Source organism: Toxotes jaculatrix, chromosome 12 (assembly GCF_017976425.1).
Source record: "Toxotes jaculatrix isolate fToxJac2 chromosome 12, fToxJac2.pri, whole genome shotgun sequence".
NCBI classification, from domain to species: Eukaryota; Metazoa; Chordata; class Actinopteri; family Toxotidae; genus Toxotes; species Toxotes jaculatrix.
Window position 1 is genome coordinate 7,508,317 of NC_054405.1, and position 22,226 is coordinate 7,530,542.

General features: G+C 41.5%; 2 protein-coding genes and 1 long non-coding RNA gene across 5 annotated transcripts in view; 1 reads left to right on the forward strand and 2 right to left on the reverse strand.

The window, feature by feature from the left end:
- Positions 1–368: 368 nt before the first annotated feature.
- On the reverse strand, positions 369–22,010 carry LOC121191105. Its single transcript, XR_005895065.1, has 3 exons — positions 21,996–22,010; positions 6,731–6,750; positions 369–485 (listed from the first exon to the last, which is right to left on the reverse strand). It is a non-coding gene; the product is annotated as an uncharacterized LOC121191105 (long non-coding RNA).
- On the reverse strand, positions 818–6,672 carry hpda (4-hydroxyphenylpyruvate dioxygenase a). Its single transcript, XM_041052182.1, has 14 exons — positions 6,605–6,672; positions 6,395–6,421; positions 5,998–6,060; positions 5,535–5,639; positions 5,391–5,433; positions 5,216–5,298; positions 3,897–3,986; positions 3,696–3,802; positions 2,913–2,990; positions 2,464–2,626; positions 2,115–2,186; positions 1,841–1,963; positions 1,618–1,734; positions 818–963 (listed from the first exon to the last, which is right to left on the reverse strand). Exons 1-14 carry the CDS (start codon positions 6,605–6,607, stop codon positions 850–852), a joined length of 1,188 nt encoding a protein of 395 aa, XP_040908116.1. The 5' UTR covers positions 6,608–6,672; the 3' UTR covers positions 818–849.
- mtmr4 (myotubularin related protein 4) overlaps positions 8,369–22,226 on the forward strand; it is a 38,108-nt gene continuing 24,250 nt past the window's right edge. For 2 of the 3 annotated variants that reach the window (XM_041052178.1, XM_041052180.1), the window contains exons 1-2: positions 11,845–11,991; positions 13,129–13,229. In XM_041052178.1, the coding sequence (XP_040908112.1) occupies positions 13,227–13,229 (3 nt within the window). In that variant the 5' untranslated portion in view covers positions 11,845–11,991; positions 13,129–13,226. Of the gene's footprint in view, positions 8,423–11,844; positions 11,992–13,128; positions 13,230–22,226 lie in introns of those variants that run through there. The other variant, XM_041052179.1, reaches the window with a different exon arrangement.

Here is a 22,226-nt window from a genome sequence, read left to right on the forward strand (position 1 = left end):
CTGAATGTTCCTATATGGAAACTGACCAGTGCCATCACAGATGTATCAACCTTCTTCATTCCAAGTATATGCAAATAAATTATTTTGAAATAAAACCTCTCCGTCGGGTACATTTTTCCGCAGGAGACTCCAGTGAAACTCCCATAGTGTCAAATGAGTTGCGTTTTTGTGCCAGTGTAGTCGAGAATAGTTCCCCCCCGGAGTTTACCCCGCTGAGTGTAAAATCAGTTCCCTTCAGACTGCTAAAGATAACTGTCATTTTATTAGATCATGGAATAATTCAGGAAATATCTGTAATGATGCATGGCAGGGTACGGAAATGGATGTATTTGCTTTCTTGATTAGAGTTATATGAGAAGATTGATGCAACTCTCATGTCTGCACGCTAAACCTGAAGCTACTGCCAGCAGGCAGTTAGCTAAGCTTAGCTCAAAGACACGGGGAAACAGCTAGCCTAGACTGTCTCTGTCCAAAGGTAACATGTGCTTCATGTTTTCTGTACAGGCATGAGCGTGGTATCAATTTTCTCAACTAACTCGCCACAAAATATCAAATAATCCTATTTCTTAAAATGTCTTCCCTATTCCTTTAATATCTGTACCATTGTTTCCCAAACAGACATGCCAACCCACATGAATATAAATGTCTTTATTTAGCCATACAGCATGCAATCCACTGACAGCTTAAAACATATCTGATAGCACTTGCACCTTGTCACATGAAGACATTCAACAATCTGTATCTGTATATATATTTGATATACGGTTGTGGTGGGTGTTGTTGATTGCCTCTGAATTGTACAGCCATATATAACAGTCAAAGTGTGGTTTGGCAGCAGCAGTGTGAGGATCAGTAGAAGGTTCTGGCCTGTCCTTCGGGTGTCAGCACAGTGAGGTTGCCCCTGGCGTCTTGGTCCTTCTCAATGGCCTCAAAGAGAGACTTGAAGTTTCCTGCCCCAAAGCCCTGGAGAGAGAACAGACACACACAGATGGCTAATTACCCAGAGAGCTGTGTCGTTTGTTATGGCTCTGGGGATCTTCTCTCAAGACAGTGTTAGGGGTGTTCAGCGCTTTGATGTTGGATCACAAACGGCAGATAAATATTCTCACTGGGTTCAAACATCCACTGGGCTCTGACAGAGAGCTGCAGTCACCGGCAGCTCCCAAATTAATCATGTAAATATTTTCATAGATAATGAAAAGATCAAGTGTTGGGGGTTGCTCTGAGAGATTCTTTGCTGTGGTTCAGATTCAGTTTCTCACTTTCATGCATTGTATCCACATCTGTAGACTCGGTGAAGTGCTGGAGAGTGACAAGATGTGCCTGTCCTGACAAGCAGGATGGGTGCTGGGTGTTATAAATTAAATGCCACAGGGTGCAACCCTATCCAAAGATCCCCCTCACTGTGAAGCAGCGAGCCTTTTAATCTGTACCTGTGATAGATTTACTGAGGTTTTACTAGTGGGCTACTGTTATACTGTTCGCACTGGGTGGGAGCTGTAAACAGGTGTTCAGACGGCTCTGTCTCAGCTTCTTAAACAAGGACCACAGGCCTGTAAATCCCATCAGTGAGGGGTGACATAAATGCTACAAGAGACTGGCTAACTGGTCACTTACAAAGTGATTGTTCCGCTGAATGACCTCCAGGAAAAGGGTCGGTCTGTCCTGCACAGGCTTGGTAAAGATTTGGAGGAGGTAGCCCTTGTCATCGAAGTCAACTAAGATTTTCAGTTCCTTCAAAGGAAACACAGATAGTTTATATTTTAGTACACAAGCAAAAGAAAAAAAAAAAAAAGGCTGTAAATAATTTCACACTTGCTGAACTAACACGCCTCCTCACCTGTAAACGGTCAAGGTCCTCCTTCACCTTGATCTTAGCAGTTCGGAGTTTCTCCCGCAGGGTGTCATAGTACATGTCAGGGGCTGAGAGGAACTCCATCCCCCGGGCTCGCAGGTTCACTATCTGTTTAAAAAAAAAAAAAAAAAAAAAGACAGAAAGGCAGGATCTAAAGAACATGTCTTTACTTGTAGATTGAGGGAGGCTGTGCAAAGATGGAGCCAAAGTCTGTGGATTAAATTGGAATTTTGTTGGTAATTGAATGTGGGAGACTCACAGTTTCGATAATATTTGATGTGTTGAGGGCGATGTGCTGAACACCCGGTCCCCCGTTATAGTCCACATATTCCTGTGCAGAGGGATATGCATGACATAAAATGCACTGAGGTGCAAGAAGGTGTCACAAATTTTAATATCACAGACCCCAGTTAGTTCAAATTTGGACCCATAGATCCACATACGTGGACTAAAGTACTATTGCTAAATTGTTTATTTAGCGCAGCTATTCCTAGATCTGCTGGGACCCCTGAGGGACAGCTTACAGAACAAACCTGTGTGATAAACCTAAGTGCCAAAGAAAATGACCCTGAGTGTTGCATTAATAAAATGAGCTGAAAAAGTCACACCTGGATTTGTGACTTCTTCTTGCCTATGGCAGGTTCATTGATGGGCATCTTGATGGTCTCTTCGTAGTTTGTCACCACTATGGACCTCAGTGCACTGTACTGGGTGTGGATCTGCTTGTCGTCTATTGACCAGAACCGGTGGAACATCAAACACTTCTGATACCTGGAATTTGGAGATCACAAAGAGAAAATCTGATGACAAGCTAAATAAACAAGCCAAACTGTATTTGGAAATGAATATGCCTCCTTTCCTCTCAGTGGCTTTTTCTGAGACAAAATTTGCTCTCGCAGTTTTGTAGACCAGCAATGTGGGGCCGAGGCCTAACGTTTCACCCCTCTGACAGAGGTTGGAGAGACTGTGTGTGGAGTGTTTACTCGTCCTTTTGCCCTGTGTGTCTGCTGTGCCCGACGTATGTGTGTGTGTACGTGCGCTCAAACAGGTGTCTTACCAGTCAGAAACTGGCACCATTTGGTCATCTGGCTGGTTTCCCACAATGTGATCAATGAAGTTCAAACCTCCTGGTGGACTATAGAAAAGAAAAGAAAAAGAAAAAAATCTGCATGAGTACTTTTCCATAAAAGTTCATCAAAAAAAAAAAAAGAGAAAGAGAGAATAACTGGTATTTACAGGTGATTTACTCATCCACCCTCATTTTTGTACATTTTTATTTGTGTGTCAGACCAAGAAACATTTTCAGTGACAGGCTTAAATCTGTCACTGACACTGTCAAACTTCACTATAAAGCATAAAATCTGATTAAGATTATAGAACAACGCAATAAAACATTTCCTATCATGTAAGGCCAAATGAGAAGAAATGTAAACAAAACCAGTGATGAAAAGTAAAGTACATTTACTCAACTACAGTACTTCAGTACACCTTAAAAATAACTCAAATATAGAAATAAATGGGTAAATAATGCAAATAATACAGAAAAATAAGACAAACATTGGGCCAAAAATTTTTTTTGGATTGGTTACCCAGTGATTTTCTGCCCACTGGTGCTGGGTAAAGATAACCTACTATTCCATCTGTACCAGTATGTAATGAGTACTTTTACTTTTGAATTGTATTTTACTGCTGATACTTCTGTATTTTTACTGACGAACGATTTTGAACACAGGACTTTAAAATGTGCTTGTGATGGAACATTTTACCCTGCAGTAAAGGATCTGACTCTTCCCTCCACCACTGAAGAAAGCAGAAAATTGTTGTTATGTAAGACACTCACAGTTTGGCTAACAGAGGATCCCTAAACAGAGGCTCTTTGTAGCCGGGCAGGAAAAGGCCTTTGTAGGGTCCGAGGTATTCAACGAGTGTGTGTGTTGTATCTCCATACTGAGGACAAAACATTGACACAACAGTTATTCCTTTCCAGTTTCATGTGTGTGTTTACGTGGGGCTTTCAAACACTGCGTCACTCTTTACGTACCGTTTGAACCACAGCATACTTGACCCTCCCGTGGCTGTCCTGCTCCACCCAGGGCTCCTTGACGATTACACCTCCTCTCTCTTTAGCTGTCTGTCAGAGTGGTTTTGAGATCAGTTTGGAAATACAGCAGCAAACAACAGTGTGTTTCTGTAGACAGCTCCTGGAAGCCCTCCAGTGGTTGAAGAAGGAATATCTTCCTACACAGCACAGGTTGTGATCTACTACTTTATGTATATTAGATGATGCTACTGCTGATCTCTGCATGACGTCAGGCGTGACTGTGTTTCTCCATAGCCACCTGAAGGTCAGCACAGAGAGTTTACGCAAACCCCCCCAGCCTGACCTTGACTGAGCTGAAGAGTTCAAATGAGCCACTAGACATCAAGGTTGCTCTTTAGTGGAGCCTGTCACAACACCAGCATGTTTACTCCTATTTCAACACACACTGAAGTGACCAGAGACATAGTACAAACCAGGCTGAGTTTGTTTCTTGTAGCTAAAGTGAAGCAGTTTAGATGGAACAGAATCGGGGATAAATTTTTCATCAAAGTTTGAAGAAGTGAGTGGATTTGAATAGAGTGAGACTCAAATCTATTACTTCTTTTATTGCCTCTATTACTATGCTGTATACTATATGAACAGTGGTGGAAAGCAATTGATTACATTTGCTCAAGTGCTTAGTAGAAGTATACAAAGTGTACTTCTATTGCATTACAGTTCAGAGGGAAATGTACTTTCCACTCAACAACATTTATTTTCTAACTTGGTACCACTTACTTTGGAGATTTAGATTAATAATTAAAATAGTAAGAGAATACAAAATTAAATTATCCTAAGATAAGATGAGATTAGGTAAAACTTTGACAAGGAAACTCTCCCAGCAACATATAAAGCAATAAAAATTAGCCCCACTTCTGCCAGCTACAACATTAAAGTAAAGTGCACATTAATGCATCAGTGATTATCCAATAATTTACATTATTCTGAACAGGCCGTGCTGCACAATGAGTACTTTGACTTTTAAGTTTCATTTGACTGTGATGCTTTTTTATACATTTTGAAAGTAGGATTTCTACACTGTGGTGTTGCTACTTTTATTGAAGTAAAAGATCTTATCTCTCATGACTGTATACAAATACACAACTGTGTGAAATCGTAAAGTATGTAATTTTCCAAAAAAACGCACAGGCCATGGCTATAACATTATATCAAACTGTGAAAAATCACTTCTGCTGCTTGCAATTAAATTTCAGTCAAACTCTTCTTAATTCAATGCAACTAAATCAGTGTCAAACACAGGTCCTCCATATCAGTGTTACCTTGACTAAGAAGTCACAGTCTTCCACTTGGAAAGCAATGTCTTTGACTCCGTCTCCATGCTTCATCAGGTGTCCTCCCATCTCTGAGAAAAGATAAAACCATGCAAAAATGCAAACATGTGCGTGCTGTGTGTTATGTTGACATATTCTCAGGTTCTCAGACTAGAAAACTTGCCTTCATTTCCAGGATTTAGTGGAGATTCAAACACGAATATTATCTGTGAGGACAGAGGGGGCATGGTTGCATTTGTGTAGAAGACCATAGATCAACTGTGAGTGTTTATTCATTTCCATCAGCACAGGATGTTACACTGCGTACCTTATCCTGTCTGATGACATGAGACACCACCTCTCTGCTGCCAGTCTCCAGACCCTTATAGGCCAAAGGCTCGAAGCCCATCTTATCACAGTAGAAGGAGGCTGCCTGCAAAGAAACCAGACTGTTTTTAATATGAAGAGAATTTCTGATGAACTTTAACTTTAAGTGAGATACACTTTAAAATGTAATGGCTGTAGACTGACCACATGTTGAAGGTAAAGTCCCCATCCCCCCACCCCATTTTTACTTTCACGTGACAAAGAAATGTTATGATAAGTTTTATGCTTACTGAAACAATTAAGGAAATTTATGTCAAATTGTTCTGGAGCACATATTGTCTCTTAAATAACCACATGAATACTGTGGTAAAAACTCAGATGTGCTTTAACTGGTGCTGAGATCATGAAAAAGACACAGATGACAAACAAAGTAAAGTTTCAGTCGATTGTCAGTGCATACGGACCTGTTTAGCATTGCCCACCCAAAAGGTGACATGATGAAACCGGACAAACTTTCCCCTGGCAGGCTACAAGGCAAAAGTACAACAGAAGAATTATGTGGGTGGGTAGTAAAATAAATAAATAAATAAAAAACATAGAGTGGAACATGTTAAAAGAACTGTACTGGTGAGAAACAATAACACCATAACTAAGTGGGTCTTGTGTTTTAGAGGACTTGTTGCAAAATATCACATTAGCTGTAGGTTTAAAATGATTAATATACTCCTGCAACATTCAGCCGCTCATGTATGATTCAGGCCTTCTTCTGCAGAGCTAACAGCACTGTTAAGTGCACACACCAGACTACATAAGACTGCTGTCTAAAAAACAGACGATCCTGTGAGGCAGTTTTAAACTTACCTTCTCCCCTTTATCTGTGTAGCTTGTCTAAAAACAAAGAGAAGATATAAATCATTAAAACTTCTTAAGCAAGCACTCTGATTTTATTGGTTCTTATTCACTGAAAATCCAATTATCTGCCCAATTACTCAGCTGTGAAACTGTTTAACGTCCCACATCTGAGAGCACCTGCTCTTCGTAACTGACTCTGAGGATGGTGAAGTCTCTTACCATGGTGTGATTATAGATGGGCCACAGTCCAGAGAAAAGACAGATCAAAATCAGCGTCTGAACTGACAGCGTGCAGATAAGTACTGACCTGATGACCAACTCTGATTGGTCCTTTGGGATCTACACCCACCTGTCCACCTCCTCTCCTCCTGCTCCACTTGAGCTAAAAAGCTCAACAGCAGTGGCACATTTGTGTTTTCCCTCTTGGGTCCAGTGTCTGATGAGTCCTCAGAGGCTCTGTTGTCATAGAAACATAGACACATTAACCTCGGCTTAGGGAAAATAATGAAATACAAACACTACTTTTAACTACTTTGGGATGTTTTGTCTGAGATACTTAATATACCTCTCAAGTGAACAGGTTAAAAACTGTTTATGTACTATAACAGAGGCTCATTAAAGCATGAAACGAACATGGTGCATCCAGAATGTGAAGAACTGAACTGAGAGCACTGAGCCAAAATTGCAAAGTGGTAGTGTTGAGGGTATAAAAATGAAAAATAATCCTGCCCTATACCACACCAGACCCTCTCCCTCTCTGCTTTCTGGTTTCCACCACCAGAGGGAGCAATATTGTCTGCCACAAACACCACCAACAGAAATGTATCAGCAACCGTGTACTGTAAGGTCAATGTTCAGCAGTACCAGAACTTTCTAGCTGCATGTGAGCTGATTGAATTACTCGTTTTCATTACTAACCATGAACATGTATGCATTTGATTAAGAGCTATTAATTAGGATTAAGAATTAAGAAGGATCTTTAAAAAAGACTGTGATCATAAGTTAAACAACATCTTACACCTTATTATCTGTAGCAAACATCACCTTATCTGGAAAATAAAAAAGGTGGATGACCTGATTTCAGGTTATAAAAATGTTCACATTAGGGGAGTTATGTGCTATGTGCTTTAGTTGTGTGCCTGGCTGTGCAGGGAAAAACGCCACAGGATTGGAGCAGACATAGGGGTGAGGTGAGCCACTGTGTGGCTGTTGACCGGTATTGGAGAGCAAATGAGGTCAGGTCTAGGCTGTTACAAACAATAGTGTCTGGCCCCAGCGACTGCACTGTAAACTGCAGGGGCATGTCACATGTACGTGTGTGTGCATTCCACTGTGGGTGTCAGGGAGCAACATGAGGACAAGACTCATGCAGACAGGTGTTGTGGTGAAGTCTGCATACATTTTTAAGTGGTCTAAATGTAAATTGAAAATAAGAGGTGATCAAACTGGAATTAATTTTCTATTAGTTAATTGACAAATGACTTCAGCTTTAGATGAAGCAGAGTAAGGCAGACTTAAAACACTCTGTCCTCATGCTATGACCTTTGAAAAGTTATTTCCACTTCCCTTTCATACTTCTCTCTTTTAGTTTTGTTTCCTTGCTGGTTATTTTAGGTATTTTTTTTAAATCACAGACACGTCGGATCCAGTTGTCAAAGTTCTTCATGTGAATCTTGAAAACTGAAACGTGTCAATATTATTTTATTATTATAGTTTTAATTATTTTAACATGATCTGTGACTGATAAAAGTACGTGTGCCTGTGCGCAGTAGTGTGTACTGAGTTTGTGCCGCGCTGTGATTTTTTATTGGTGCGCTCCAGGAGTTTGGGGGCACTTGATTGGCTCTGCTGTGGGTGTGTGTGATTCACTCTCCCGACTGTTGTTAACGCTCATTGGCCGGTACGAAATCTATCTCGCTATTGGTCAGGAATGTTTAGTTTTCTTCCCGACTATTGGTTGGCGCTGTAGTCATCACACAAGAATGCGGAAGTTGTGTAGTCTACTGAGTCACCGTTGTGTCAGCTGATTCTTTCTGAGTGAGTAACTCGATTTCATTTTTAAAATTAGGCAACTTGTAAATAATGTATTTTGTGTGACATGTTCTCGGGCTGTCAGACTTGTGCTGGACGTGTGAACCTTGAGCCGTTTTGTCGTTTTCTGTTGTAAACTGAGCGAATTTTACTCATCATCCTGTAGTTGTGGTGCTATCCGGTAGCTAGCATGATGCTAAGGTTTTCAAACAGTGCTCAGACACACACACACACACACACACACACACACTCACTCACACACATGCTTTCGGTTTGTCAACTTGCACAGGACCAGTCTGTGATGAGGCTGTCGTCTACTTTCACTTTCACCATACATGTCTTTAAACTTTATGCCTGTGATCACAGGTTCACACCTGTTGTGTTGTCAGGAGTCAAACAGCACCTGTTATTCACGGCAAAGAGGGAGCTAACAGTCTCACCGGGAGACCTGGAAATTTCTAGATGCGTTGTTTTTTGTTTTGTTTTGTTTGGTTTTTTTGGTGAGAGGAAATCACCCTAGAATCCCCCACTGCACTGGAAATTTATTTTATCCACATGAGGAAAAGAAACTGATTTTGCAAAAGTCATCTCATCGCTGTTATTATTATCTCTACAAAGGCTTTAGTGCCAGTTGCTTTGAGTATTTCTTCTTATTATGTAACAAGTGTGATGCCTTCACTGTGCACATAACGTAGGCTCTGCCAGGTTTTATAAATGCTAATGTCCATAAAGTGGACACATACCAGGTATCCAGTTTTACTCTGGATTGACATGTTTACACCTAACTGGTTAATTGCTAATTGGTTTCTTGGCTAATCAATCATTTCCTCTATAAAGTGTAAAAATAGTGCCCATCATGCCCATCATGGCTTCTTAGAGCCCCCTGTTATGTCATCAGTATTATTAATTTATTTATGTAGCTTGATCAACAGTGATATCTGTTTGCTGTCACATAAGAAAAAGACAGACTGCAGGTATTAGTATAAAATTGTAATCACCAATGAATTGTATGATATATCATCAAAGGGAAACTTTTAATTCTTAGAATTAAAGTCGACATTGTGAGGATAAAGCATAAAACATTACTGAAGCAAAACAAACTAAATGAAGAGAATAGTTGTCTGTTTGTGGGGGTTTTTTTATGATACATTTTTACATACTCTCTGCCAACTTATTAGGTACACTTATTTAAAAATAATGCAGTCTTATACTACAATAACTCTTAAGTAAATTCTACGTTTATGAAGGTTATGATGTTTGGAAAAATGTAGTTTGTGTTGCTGTTGAATTGTGCTGCATCACACTATCCAATACAGTATCATAAAGTTGAATGAACACCTCTCTAAAACAGTTGCAACATATTCTGAACATTATGACCCTCATGAAGGTAGGATGTATTGTAGGACTGTTGTGTTAGGCTTCATTAGTTTTAGCTAGATGTACCTAATAAGCTGTCAAATGAGTGTACAGAATGGTGCAGTCAATTTAAATGTCTACACTGCCACTTTCTTCTCTTAGTCTTAGTCATTTGAACAGTCTTTCTCACTGTTCTGACTTTAACTTTATTTCTCTCACCATTTTTCGTCCCTGGATATCTCACACCCTGTATTCATCAGGTCACCTCTTACCAACCAGATGTGTGCTGTTCTCTCCTAAATCCTCACCTGAGCTCTCTAAAGCGCTGACAGACATTAACGCTCGGTCTTGATGGATGCAGTCCGGAGTACACAGGTTTATTTCAATCTTTTAATAAGGTTCAACAACTAAACTTTGGACAAAGATCACATCTTCATCAGAGGGCAATACATTCAAGCACCACTGCACCGTCAAGACTGACTGAAGAATATACACTGGTAATTCACTGGGACTGGGTACTGGGTACCTCAGTACTTTTTTGATACTGGCCTAAATGTGTCCACAGCATCAAGTATTGATTGTAACAAAAGCTGGGACTCAATGCTATGCTTGCTTAGACTCTTACTCCTCTTTGCTTCTCATTTTATGGACAGTTCCTGATTTGAATCCAATTTTACCACTTTTAGACTCACATTGGTACCAACTACCCAGACTCAAGTATTGAATCAGTGCCAGCACAGAAACGTGGGACGATGCCCAGCCCTATGACTGATATTGACTGAAGTCACTGTTGCCCTTTGTGAATCCTTCCTTTAGCAGAAAGCAGTGAGGGGAATTATCACACAATAGTTTTTTAACATGACAACAAAAATGTGTGAGTGATTGACTGTTTAATGAGCCAGTGTCATGTAGAGAATGCAGCATTCACAATGATAAAGTATCTGAAGACAGGACTTGACATGGCTGAGCATGCATAATACTGAGGAGGGTGTGGTAGGTACCTGGAATAAATAGTAATGTTCCTCTTCTCACGTTTTTATCCACACACAAGTACACACCCTACTGTATGGTTGTACTGTACTGTTTTGTTGTCCTGACAAGACATTTAATAGTATTTACAAATATTACACTGTAAATATGACAGTACCTAATCTGCAGTCTGTGGTGTATTATTTATTTTCACAAGCATTTCCTATGAACTGGTGTCAGCTGGAGGCAGGGGATGTCATGGGACAGATGTGATCAGTGTTCTGAATCACAGTCTGTTTTCTTTTACCAGATAAAAATTCCTCAGAATTTTGTAAAAGCAGAACGAATACAAACGCGCTGTCGCAATCTCTGCATCGTCGTATGTTTTGAGTTTTCATAAGCTGGAAGAGTGAATGAGGGGAAGAAATGCTGGATTATACTTTAGACTAAGTGATCTCTTGCACAGGTTAATACACTGAGCACGAATGCACTGTGTGGTTCAGCGTCACGTCTCTCATCAGCCCAGTCTCCAGCAGCAGCAGGCAGTTGTTTTCAGCAAACAGGCTCTGATAAACCCACTGCACGCTACCTGTGACATGTAAGTCACCACAACTTTATAAGGCAATAAAATATGTCCGGTTTCTGTTGAGTTGTTCTGCCTCCTGACGCTTTAAAGTATCTGGTCTCACTTACTGTTAACTTGATCATTTCTCTGCTACATTTGTGTTTAGCTTTGTTTTTTTTTACCTTCCACCTCATTACATTTAATTTTTCCGGACGCTTTTTGTAGAGTTAAATGATCCGACACTATTTTTGTTGAGTCAGTAGGTGACTCACGTTGCTTTGAGTGTAATATTTTGCCTTTTTGAAAGCAATTATGACTGGTTGCCTACACGTAGTGGTTTCTGTATTTGTGACTGATTAGCGATGAAAGCCATCCCTTCTGATAAAATGAGTCATGAGTGTACCGTAGGTGGGTGAAATGCAGAGAGTCCGTGCCCTGTAGTATGGCCCCTTTCACTTTGAGAAGCCTGGCACCAAGAGAGTGGGAGGGAAAAAGAGTAAGCAATAGAGACAGAGCTAGCGAGAGAGAGGGAGGGAGGAAGGGAGGTATGTCATGCACTGGATTACAACCAGTGTGTGTTTGGGAGACGGAGACTACTGCTACTTTGCAAGGCATTGAGCTTTCATTCAAGCTTAAAAGGTAGAGAGCAGTTTCAGCAGAAAGTTTGGTTCAGCACTTTGTACAGGTAAGAGAAGGTTACATTGCACGTAATACAGTGAGTTGAGAGAGTAGTATTTTTTTTTCTTTTGGTGGAGCTGTGTGCAAAAGGGGGTGTGTCAGAAAAAAACAAGCGGGTGGGGGGAGTGTGCGATGACAGCACTGCACAGTGAGAATTTCGATCCATTTTAAAGTCCTTGTAATTAATGTAGTAAAGTATGTTCTCAACACAAGGAAGTGAACACTTTGTCTGTGTATAGTGTGGCTGCTCTGCTTGTGTGTATGTGTTGCAATCTTTGTAGTAAACCTACACTGAGTTTCCTCCACTCCCTCCTGACTGAGCTTGCATATGCACAGGAAGAGGAGGCAGTGCAGTGTCACAGTTACTTCTCATACAGTTTGTTAGTGACTAAAGTGTTTGGTTTCAGGCTGGTCTCATTCTTTTAACTTGAGTGTTGGTTTATTATGTGTACACCCCCTGTAGTAAGGCGTGATTCTGTTCAGGTTTTCATTGTTAGAAAGGATTTCAGAAGCTCTTGGTCATGTTGTTTAAAAAAAAAAAAAAAAAAAAAAGACCAGACTATTCACCTCAGAGCTTGTTGGTGTGCTGGGTGTGGAGAACAGTTGTGGAGCATGCCCACGTCTGTCGTCCACTTCTCCTGCAGTTATCTGTTTGGTTGCTGATAATCTGATGAGGAATGTCGAGTTAGCATTTCCTGTAAATCAGACTTTCTCCCATCGGGTCAGGTCAGCTGATCTGCTCCAAGGTTTCCACTGTTACGACGGACTTCACGCCTGTGCCTGCAAGTCTGTCTGCAGCACTGCATGTGTGGAGTGTGTTTACATCGACTTGACCTGATTTTTAGAGAGTACTTCTTGTCCCAGGCAGCCAGTTTAACCATCACTCTGTATACCCCCACATTCTTCTGATAGCTGCTTGACTGTGGGAATGTGGTCAGTTATATAAAATACAAATTACAACCATATTCAGCATCTTCAACAATTAGACATTTTATGATTTTAATATTCAGCATTCGTTCTAAAGTACAGTGTGCAGAATGCACACTGTACTTTAGACCAAGAAGGTTTGAAATAGTGCCATTATACGCAACCACCCACGCACACACATCCCATGTCTGAAGATAGTGTGTTTTTATGTTGTCAGGAGCCGTTGCTGGCACAGCAGAGCCCAGTAGACTGGAGGAGAGGGAGGGATCCGAAGAGGAGCACCCAGACCAACTGTCTACAGCACTGGCTGGCAGCATGGTGAGCTAACTACACTACTAGGGAGGGGGATTGTGTATGTTTATATATACTCTGCTGCAGATTCCTGAATGCTTATAAATGAGGTACTACTATGTGCTTTCTGAAGGTGAAGTGACAAGTCGGGACTTCTTGACTTGCACACAGGAAATGACACAGTACGATTACAGGCCTAAACAAAGTGCAGGGTGTTGCAACATTTTAAAGAGCCAATGTGGAAGAGTTGGCAAACTGTCAAATTCATACTCCAAGCAAATAGGTGGCAGCGTATTACCAGTATGTTGGGGCTGGAACTGGGCTTACTGGCCAATAAACCCTCAGTTTCAACCCTCACCCACACACTGAGCTAATGTTAGCTTGATTTAATCCAACCTCAGCATAGGACAGTTAGTTACTGACTTGTTGCTAAACCTGCATGGATTGGAGAATAATGTTTTCCTCACAGGGTTACCTTCCTGTCTGATCATGTAACTTGTAGACTGATTGACTGACAACGATGATTTCACACCACAGTCTGCCCAGTCAGAGAGAGAGAGAGAGGAAAGATGAGCTGTGGCAGGGGTAGAGAGGTGGGTGGAAGGTGAGGTAGAGATAGAGCAGCAGCATCACTAGCCGAGATTGAGGAAAGAGTGGAGGAATGTCGCAGAGAGAGGATGAGTACAGCACAGGTTCATTGCCTACTCACAGTTACTACTTCTTCATCTTCTCATGTTGGACCGAGGGCAAATTCGACGCCACAGTGGCTCACTGTAGCCTCCTGAGGTACAAAATGGTATTGCAAGACAGGACAGGCTGAGGCTAGTCTGGTTAGCATGCTAACTTTAGTAGATATCTCTGCATCACAATACTTAGACGTCTTTGACATATCAAAAGTGTTATTTCTTCACATGCATTCATTGTTTACGGACCAGCAGTACTTTAAAATCAGACACATGGGGTTCAGTTCTCAGAGACAGTACCTCTAGCTTGCTCATACATGCCAACAGACACATTAGGCCATGTTTTTGGGTGGGAGGCCAGTGAGGAATCATGTATTTGTTGCTGCATTAGCGATTCCTGCTGGTTCTTTGTGGTTCCTGCACAAATATGCAAATAAATACCTGGAAATAACAATTTAGCCATAGTCAGCTCTAAAAAGAAATTTGCGGAATACCAAAATGAGTGAGTGAAAGTAGATCATCCTCAGGCAGCGTCTCTCTACACTCCATAAGTACTTTTCTCAGCAGGGTTACTGTTTTATTGCACTGTTTGTTTCATTCAGGAACGTTCTGCTGCTTCCGTAAAAGTGTAGCAGGGAACAGATGTTCTATGTTTGATGTAGTCGCCTGCCACATGTCTCCTGTACAGCTCTCTGTTGTGTTGTAGCTGAGTGGTGAAGGTGTGGAGTACACGCCCTCCCAGAATGATCGAGACATAGGCCTCCTACAGTAGGTATTGGATAGAGATCTGATCCTGATTCTACCCTGATTGCCCTCTAGTGGGTGTTCCTGGCTACCCAGTTCTGAGGAAAAACTAAGACTAAATGGTTGTTGTGTTTTGCAACTTTACCATGAAAATAATTACTTCAGTAAGATGAAAAAATAATCTCAGTAGCTTCAAGTAGCTGCATGCATTTTTGCTGGAATCTGAGGGTTTTCTTGGGATTGCTGAGTCACAGATTCTTCCATATGAGAGACAAGCATGTGGTTTGTCTAATCATGCTGCAGTCGTGGGCCTGAGGCTTATTTTTATACTGCACAGCTAATGATGTGCAAGATGCAAGACTATTTGTACTTCACAACTCCGCTGACATTTCAACTGGGCTGTGCACATTAAGTATTTTATTTTACAGTAATTATTGAGTACAAACTGACAGTGACCTGAACTGTAAGTATATTTGACTAAAGGTGGTAGTAGGCATTAAATGCATATTGTTCTGCAAATTTAGCACTGAGTATTCAAAATATGTTTTTGTTTTTTATGTTTGCTCTTTATCGGTCATCAACCATCAGAGATGAGAAGCAGTAACCACAGGCGACATTTGACAGTGTGCAACAAAGCATTCGAGGCACCGACCTCCATGTCTGATCACTTTGTTTAACCACAGAAATTGTCCTGTTTGTTGCATTAACAGCTGCTGCAGCCATCGGCCCTCAGACTTTGTTTTGTTCTCCATAGGAACAAAATGTGCATCAATATTCATGAAGGCTTTGTACTGACCATTTATGGTCAATTGTGGGAGTGTTTTGGGTGAAGCATGAGGCTTGCCAAAGTGCACACATTTTCAAATTGGTTGTGATTTATAAAGGGATATTGCGTGGAGGCTTCTTTGTGCACCTCATTTTTGACTTTTGTGCACCCGTGTACTTTTAGTATGGATGCTACACACTGTTTTATAAATGAGGCCCCAGATGAGTGACAAACTCCTATTGAAACTAATGGGCCCGGTTTTTATGGGACAGAAATAGGAAGTGTAACAGGAGGATGTGTGTCCCGAGGTTCTGGTCAGCTTGGTCCACAGAATGCCACCGTGGCCGCATGCCCAGCTCTCAGCCTTTTTGTGGGACACACGGTCGAGCTCTGGGCTTAATTGATGGCAGAGCTGATGAACGAGTAATGTGCCCACTGAGGCACGTAGAATGAGAATGCAGACTTCCACTAGTCCTGTGTTAAAGTTCAGTTTTAGACGTTTCTGAAAAGCATCTTTTCACTCACTCCTCTAGTTGTTTAGTGAGTTGCACTTTGGGTGTGGTCAGAAGTTTGCTCTATTGCCCTTGTAACCACACTCAAACAGTGACATCAGGTGCACCTGCACACACTCTAGAGCACTTGAATCACTGGAGATCAGCAAAACCCATATTTTAAGTTAAGTTAAAGTATGACTGACAGATGCACTTTAGAGGGATTTGTGTAACATTCATTTGCAATTGTCATATATAAGTATATATACACTTATGTAGATATACATATATATTAGTGGGTCCTTTTCAAGTTTCTCTGTGGCCACAGCTAATAATATTTCTACCTGTCCTCAGCTGCTGTTGATCTAAGGGTTATTTTGTCAGGTAGTACTGTGGGACATTTGTTCCAGCAGTTTGTTCCACAGGTAACATGATCCTTTTAATCCCATCTTGTGAAGCAGTGTTAAATTGCTTCCCAGCCTCCAGCTTTTTCCCTGAAACAAAACGGGAAGTATTAAGTTCATACTGCCGTCCACTCATGCTGCCATGTTGTTAGCAGGATAATGCAAGCATGGAAACAAGGACAATGGGGTTGTTTTACCCTGCCCTGAGTACCCACAATGCACTGTAATGCTACCTTGTAGGGCTTGTGCAGAACTAGCAAGAAGCGAGAAGTCGGTGTGCCAACACCAGGCAAAGTTGCGTGTTTCTTTGTCACTGCCCCATATGATGTCACCTGCTTACATAAGGATTAAGTCACCTGAGTGTGTGTTGTTGTTGTTTTTTTGTTATTATTGTTGTTGTTTTTAAAACACACTGACACACCCTAGCTAGAAGCTGTCAGTTAGGGTGTAGTTAAAGCCCCAGGGTTCATTCCAGGTTGTTGTTAATGATTTGACAGTAACTCTTCTTGAAGGGACTTTTGCCTCTAGTATCATTTGACCTTGTTCTGTTTCCTGAAGTCTGGCTGTCAGTGTCTGGTTGCAGGTTCCTGCTTTTCATTCGATTCAGATAATGGCAGTGTTGCTGTTTTGATCACTGTACTATGTGTGTCTTTTTAATCAGAGCCTGTTGACCAGAACTACTGTCTGTTTGAGATGTTCTGATATACAGATTTTAATGGATGTCTGGCAACTAATCAAAAACCAAAAAAAAGAGAGGTTACATGGGTGAGCACTTGGAGTCAATATATCAGACAGCCTGCATTTTAATGCTTTTAATACATCATATTAAGTTAATGGGTCAGAGTTGCCACAGCTAACTGTGACAAAACATATTTTACATACACAACCTGTATGCTGCAATCATTTTACCTACAGGATAACTGTAATTGATGGGAAAACACGTAGACAGCAGACTGCAGAATAGTTACAGGTTATGGCTTGTATGATTTCAAACTGTAAAACACATGAGAACATAACCATATGCATTTGCAGACACTTAAAACATACACATGCAAATATTTTCAGGAGTTTGAATAGATTTTATCTCCATATAGACTCGTGTCTTGATCATATCCTACTTCTATAGCTGTGTGTTAACATGTAGGCTGACACTCTGCGTTGGTGACTCGCTGCCCTCCTTTCCTAAAATAAAACGTGAGACGCAGGAGACCAAATCCGGTGCTCACTTTTGCGTCTGGTTCGGGTGGGGCTGGGCAGGCAGAAAGGGGGAATATAAAGCTCAGGGTTTGGACTGTGGACCCAAACATCATAGATTAGGCTGGGATATTCAGAAATTCCTAAAATGTCTATGCAGCTTTTGTTTTTTTTTATGGATAAATATGGATAAACTGGAAAATGAAGTTTAAACTGAGATAAAATATCAAAGCATCTATACACAAATTATGTTCCATGTAGATATAAGTAGGTATATTGAAAAAAAGGTATATGAGCTGAGGTTATATATATAGAGTTCATAAATCTGCTGGAGAGTTTCCCAAAGGACTTAACGCCTCAGACAGAGGTGCTGACCTCCCAGCAACAAGAGTACCATCTCACCATGATGATTCACTAGAGCATACATGCACTAACTAACATTTAAACAAATATTTGTAAGGGTGATTTTGCACAGCTGGTGTGTGTGGGCTTAGCTGCAATGCATAATGCTTTATTTCACTTCCTCATCTCACTTAAGGAGAATCAATGTAACCACGTGTCATGAAGCTGGTTTTCAGTAAGGTTCTGCTTGATTTGTGTAAGTGCATTTTATAGCAGCAGATGCATGAGTCCATTTATCTGATGAGATCAGAGTCGTACCGCACACTGATGTAGTGCATCATGCCTCCTGCAACATAAGGATCTCTTTCCTAATGTATAGATGCAGTCAGAGGGTGTGAGAGTGTGATGGTAAGCAGTGAAAAGCAGTGACTTTCTGTGAATCTTATCAAACTGGAATTGTTTTTGTGCTCAAAAGCCAGTGTAAGTGAGCCGTGTGAAATACAATAACCTAGAAATTAGTATTCACAATCGAGCGCATTATATATTGATGGATGCTATAAAATTTGCAAATTTGAACACTGGACAGTTGTGTACATGTTCTGCTTGTAGGCGACCCAGTTCAATCTGAAACTACAGCAAGATAAAAGACAAAAAGCATATTTTCTTTTTTCCTCAAACAAACTTTCACTTTTCATTTACAATAACAAAAAGACTTGCATTAGACAGTATACTGTGCTGCTGAATGTGCAGGGAAAATATGCTGAAGCAATGAGGTTGAATGACATGCTGAAATGTTTTGCTGTGGTATAACTACACCCCTGTGATAGTGATTTGTAAGATTTTTCCATACTGGATTATTTTTCTTACTGTGTTCTGTAGTTTTTGTTTTTTTAATCCAGCAGAAATGAGTGTGAATTGTTTGTAAATCTAGTTATGTATTTAATTTTTAGTGTCCTCTGTACATTGTGTAAAGGTCAAGGTTTTACATCTTGCTGTAATTTTATGGGAAAAAAAATCTTTTCTTCAATATAAATGGCCCTCTGGACACAAGTACGACAGATATAAGAAAAGAAGCTACAATATAGCTAACATTAATTGTACTCTTTTGTAATTTTACACATTGTTATGGACATTTTGCAGCCGTTGGCACAGATGTGGATATTTTATCATCAAATACTTGAATATCAATTCACCTTCCTTTTTACAGAGAGAGATAACACTGCACACTCACTGTCAGTCGTGAAGAAGTATGAGTGGCAGCAGGTCCTTCTACAAAGCAGCTGAAATGTGTCTCTTGGAGATGAATTTAGAAACTGGAAAAATAAACTGTACCGAATGGTTTGTTTATCTGCAATACACTCAACTATGATAAATAATTACAACCCCCTCCCATGAAAATTCATACCATTAGAATGAGGCTCTACCATGTTGAAATGATTTTGTTGGACTTCCCCCTGTAAAATTAATCCCATTTTAATAGTGCTGCGTTCTTCATGCAGCCTATGCTCTGTTTACTACACTATATGTGTTACATAACATGGGGTCATACCACTGAAAGCAAGTGGCTGTCACGACTCTGCTGGGGAGGAGATTGGGGCAGAAGTGGGGGGAAGGGCTGTGTGTCCCTGTGTAGAATACAGGACATGGTATACACCATACACATTAAATGACTTTCCCTGATTTCAAGCACAGGAAGGTGCTGCAACGAAGCAGCGTTAAGTGCAAAGATGTACTGCACTTGTGTTGGACAGTGCCGGGAAGACGAGGAGAGATGGGTAGAGGAAGACTTTGTGTCTGTAGAGTGCTGTGTCACCAGAGATCTCCGCATAGACTCGCTCTCCTCAGCACCCTCCCTCCTCTGTCCTCTGCCACGTATTTTCCTCCTGCACTAGATCAGTTGCTGCCAATGCAACGGTTTTGTGATGGGATACGGTCCAACCGCTGGATCTCTCTACTCTCTGTGTGTGTATGAGTCTGCTTCAGGTTGTGTTTTTTTTTTTTGTGTGTGAGTGTGCCTGTACACACAGCTATGAGCAGATAGTGTGTGCGAACGCTACAGTGTACTGCGGTTGATGTCAGGTGGTGCGTGCATGTCCGTCGGAGCATCTTCTGGTTTCTGGCGGTACACTCTACCGCCTCACTGCTGAGGGAGAAGCATATTTATGAGGAGATGTCGGTGAAGGGTGAACAAGGAGGGAGTGGGGTGGAGTAAGGGATGAGAGGGGGACGGGGAGAGATGCGTGCGAGCATGTGAACGTGAGGGAGGGAGGTAGATGCGCATGCAGAGGGTGGAGCTTAGCATCAGGCAGTTCCCTCTATCTTCCTTTCTCTCCTGCTTTCTCTTCTCGCAGTTTCCCCCCATCCACACGCCACAGTTGAGAAGGCACATCTGCTGTCATTTCATCACTCTTGCTTTCCCCCCTGGTTCTCACTCAGCTGATCGGGTGGACTGCTGCTCTTGTGTGCACCTTGGACTATCCTTCTCTCAACAGTGCAACAGGGGTTGTCTTCAGACACCAGCGTGCTCTCTCTCCTCTTGCTGGGGGGGGTGGGGTGGGGTGGGTTCCTGAATGAGAACCGGGACTGGTGTGTTGTCCCATAGCGCCTCTTGAGAAGGGGGAACGTGCAAAAGGTGGAGGGGGGGGAGCGGGGTGGCAGGCAGAGGGGTTCGGAGTGGACGAGGGGTGGAGAGGCTCCGGCTGGGAGAAGAATGGTTATGCCGGCTCCTCGTGCTCTGGTCGTGCCGCTGCTCCATAGGCTGCGTGTCAGTGTGGCACAGCCCTGCCTCTCCTCGACATGAGCCTCGCAGGAAGGGTGTCCTGCTCCATGCTCAACTGCTTTGTAAGTCAACAGGCTTTTATTTTGGTGTTCATTTTTGTTCCCTTACTGTGGTTTGTGTATTAAAGCCCAGCCCTCCCTACCTCGCCTTGTGTGTATCTGCCTGCCAATCAGTGGGGGATGGAGGAGCTGGGGGGGGTTGGTCGACACACGTGAGCGCTGCAGTTATTAAGTAACCAACTCTGACTCAACATACAGATAATTGAATTACCTCAGTGTCTTCTCATGCATGTGGTGATGAAAAGCTACTTTATTGCTGTCATTACTCAGCTCTGTTGTATGGACTCTGAGCTGCCAGTGTGTTGATTGGCAGGAGGATGAGAAGGGGCCTGTCAGGAGTAAGGCGTGTAAAACGTGTGCTGCTGAGAGGGAGCACATTGTGCACTCACTGTTGCAGCCTCAGAGCAGTGAAGTGTCCTCACTGCAGTGGAGAACCAGCATTGTACTGTAGGGGATATAAAAGAACAACTGATGTAGAGCATGTGTTTTTCTTACTTTGCATCTCGAGACAGAATGGCAAAGAGGTTGACGGTTTAGGAATAAGGCAGAGTGGTCTGAGCCTCATGGATCTAGGCCTGAATTAGCTCTAATGGTTCACAAGTGAACTTCTGACCTTTCAGTGACGTCCACTGTCTGGGCTCATTAAGTGCTAACTTTCAGCAAATCTTTTTCAACAAAACAATAAGTTCTTTCACATTCACCTGTCTGTCATCCCATAGTATTAGCCAACCAAATATAACATGGCCCTTTCAAGACTTGGTAAAAAGACCACAGACTGTTGTCTCCTTCATATAGTTACTCGAGTGTGTGGTAACGAGTGTGTGGTAACTGGCCAAGTTTTTTCATGGTACAAAATACCTGTACACATGTCATTAGGTTGAAATAAAATCCTCACTGGTTACAAAATGTTTTACTCGTTGTACAAACATATGCCTAAGCAAATAAAAGTGAAGTAAGTAAGTAAATAAGTAAATTACATTGCTGGTATCTATCAGTGCTTTGTGCTGAGTTCTGTGCTAAATGCTAGTGTCCAGGTTTCTCACAGTGCTAACGTGCTAATGTTTGGCAGATATAATGTTTACCATGTTCACCCTCTAAGTTTATTGTGTTAGCATGTTAACATTTGATAATTGGCACTAAACACAGCGTACAGCTGAGGCTGATGGATGTGTCATTAATTTTGCAGGTATTTATTCATAAACCATAATAATGGACAAATTTAAATTTTGAGCTCATGGCAGCTGGTTTGGGACAATATTTCATGGCAATAAGTAGGTGCTAAGATATACCAGCAGTGTGGCTAAATAGAAATTAGTTAAAATAATCACCACAAGCAAAAGTATAAAGATTCATCGTCTTCTGCAACAGGCATTATACTGATTCAGGGCACAGAGTTAGACCTGCTGTGTATAGACAACATTCACTGAGAGATCCCATGTTCTAGTCAGATTTTCACCAACAATAGGTTTTAATAATACTGATAAAGCTTTCATTTCCAACACTAGTTCTTCCAGAGAAAGCATTGTAAAGTTATCTGGTGGATCAGGAAGAGTGCAGCAGCT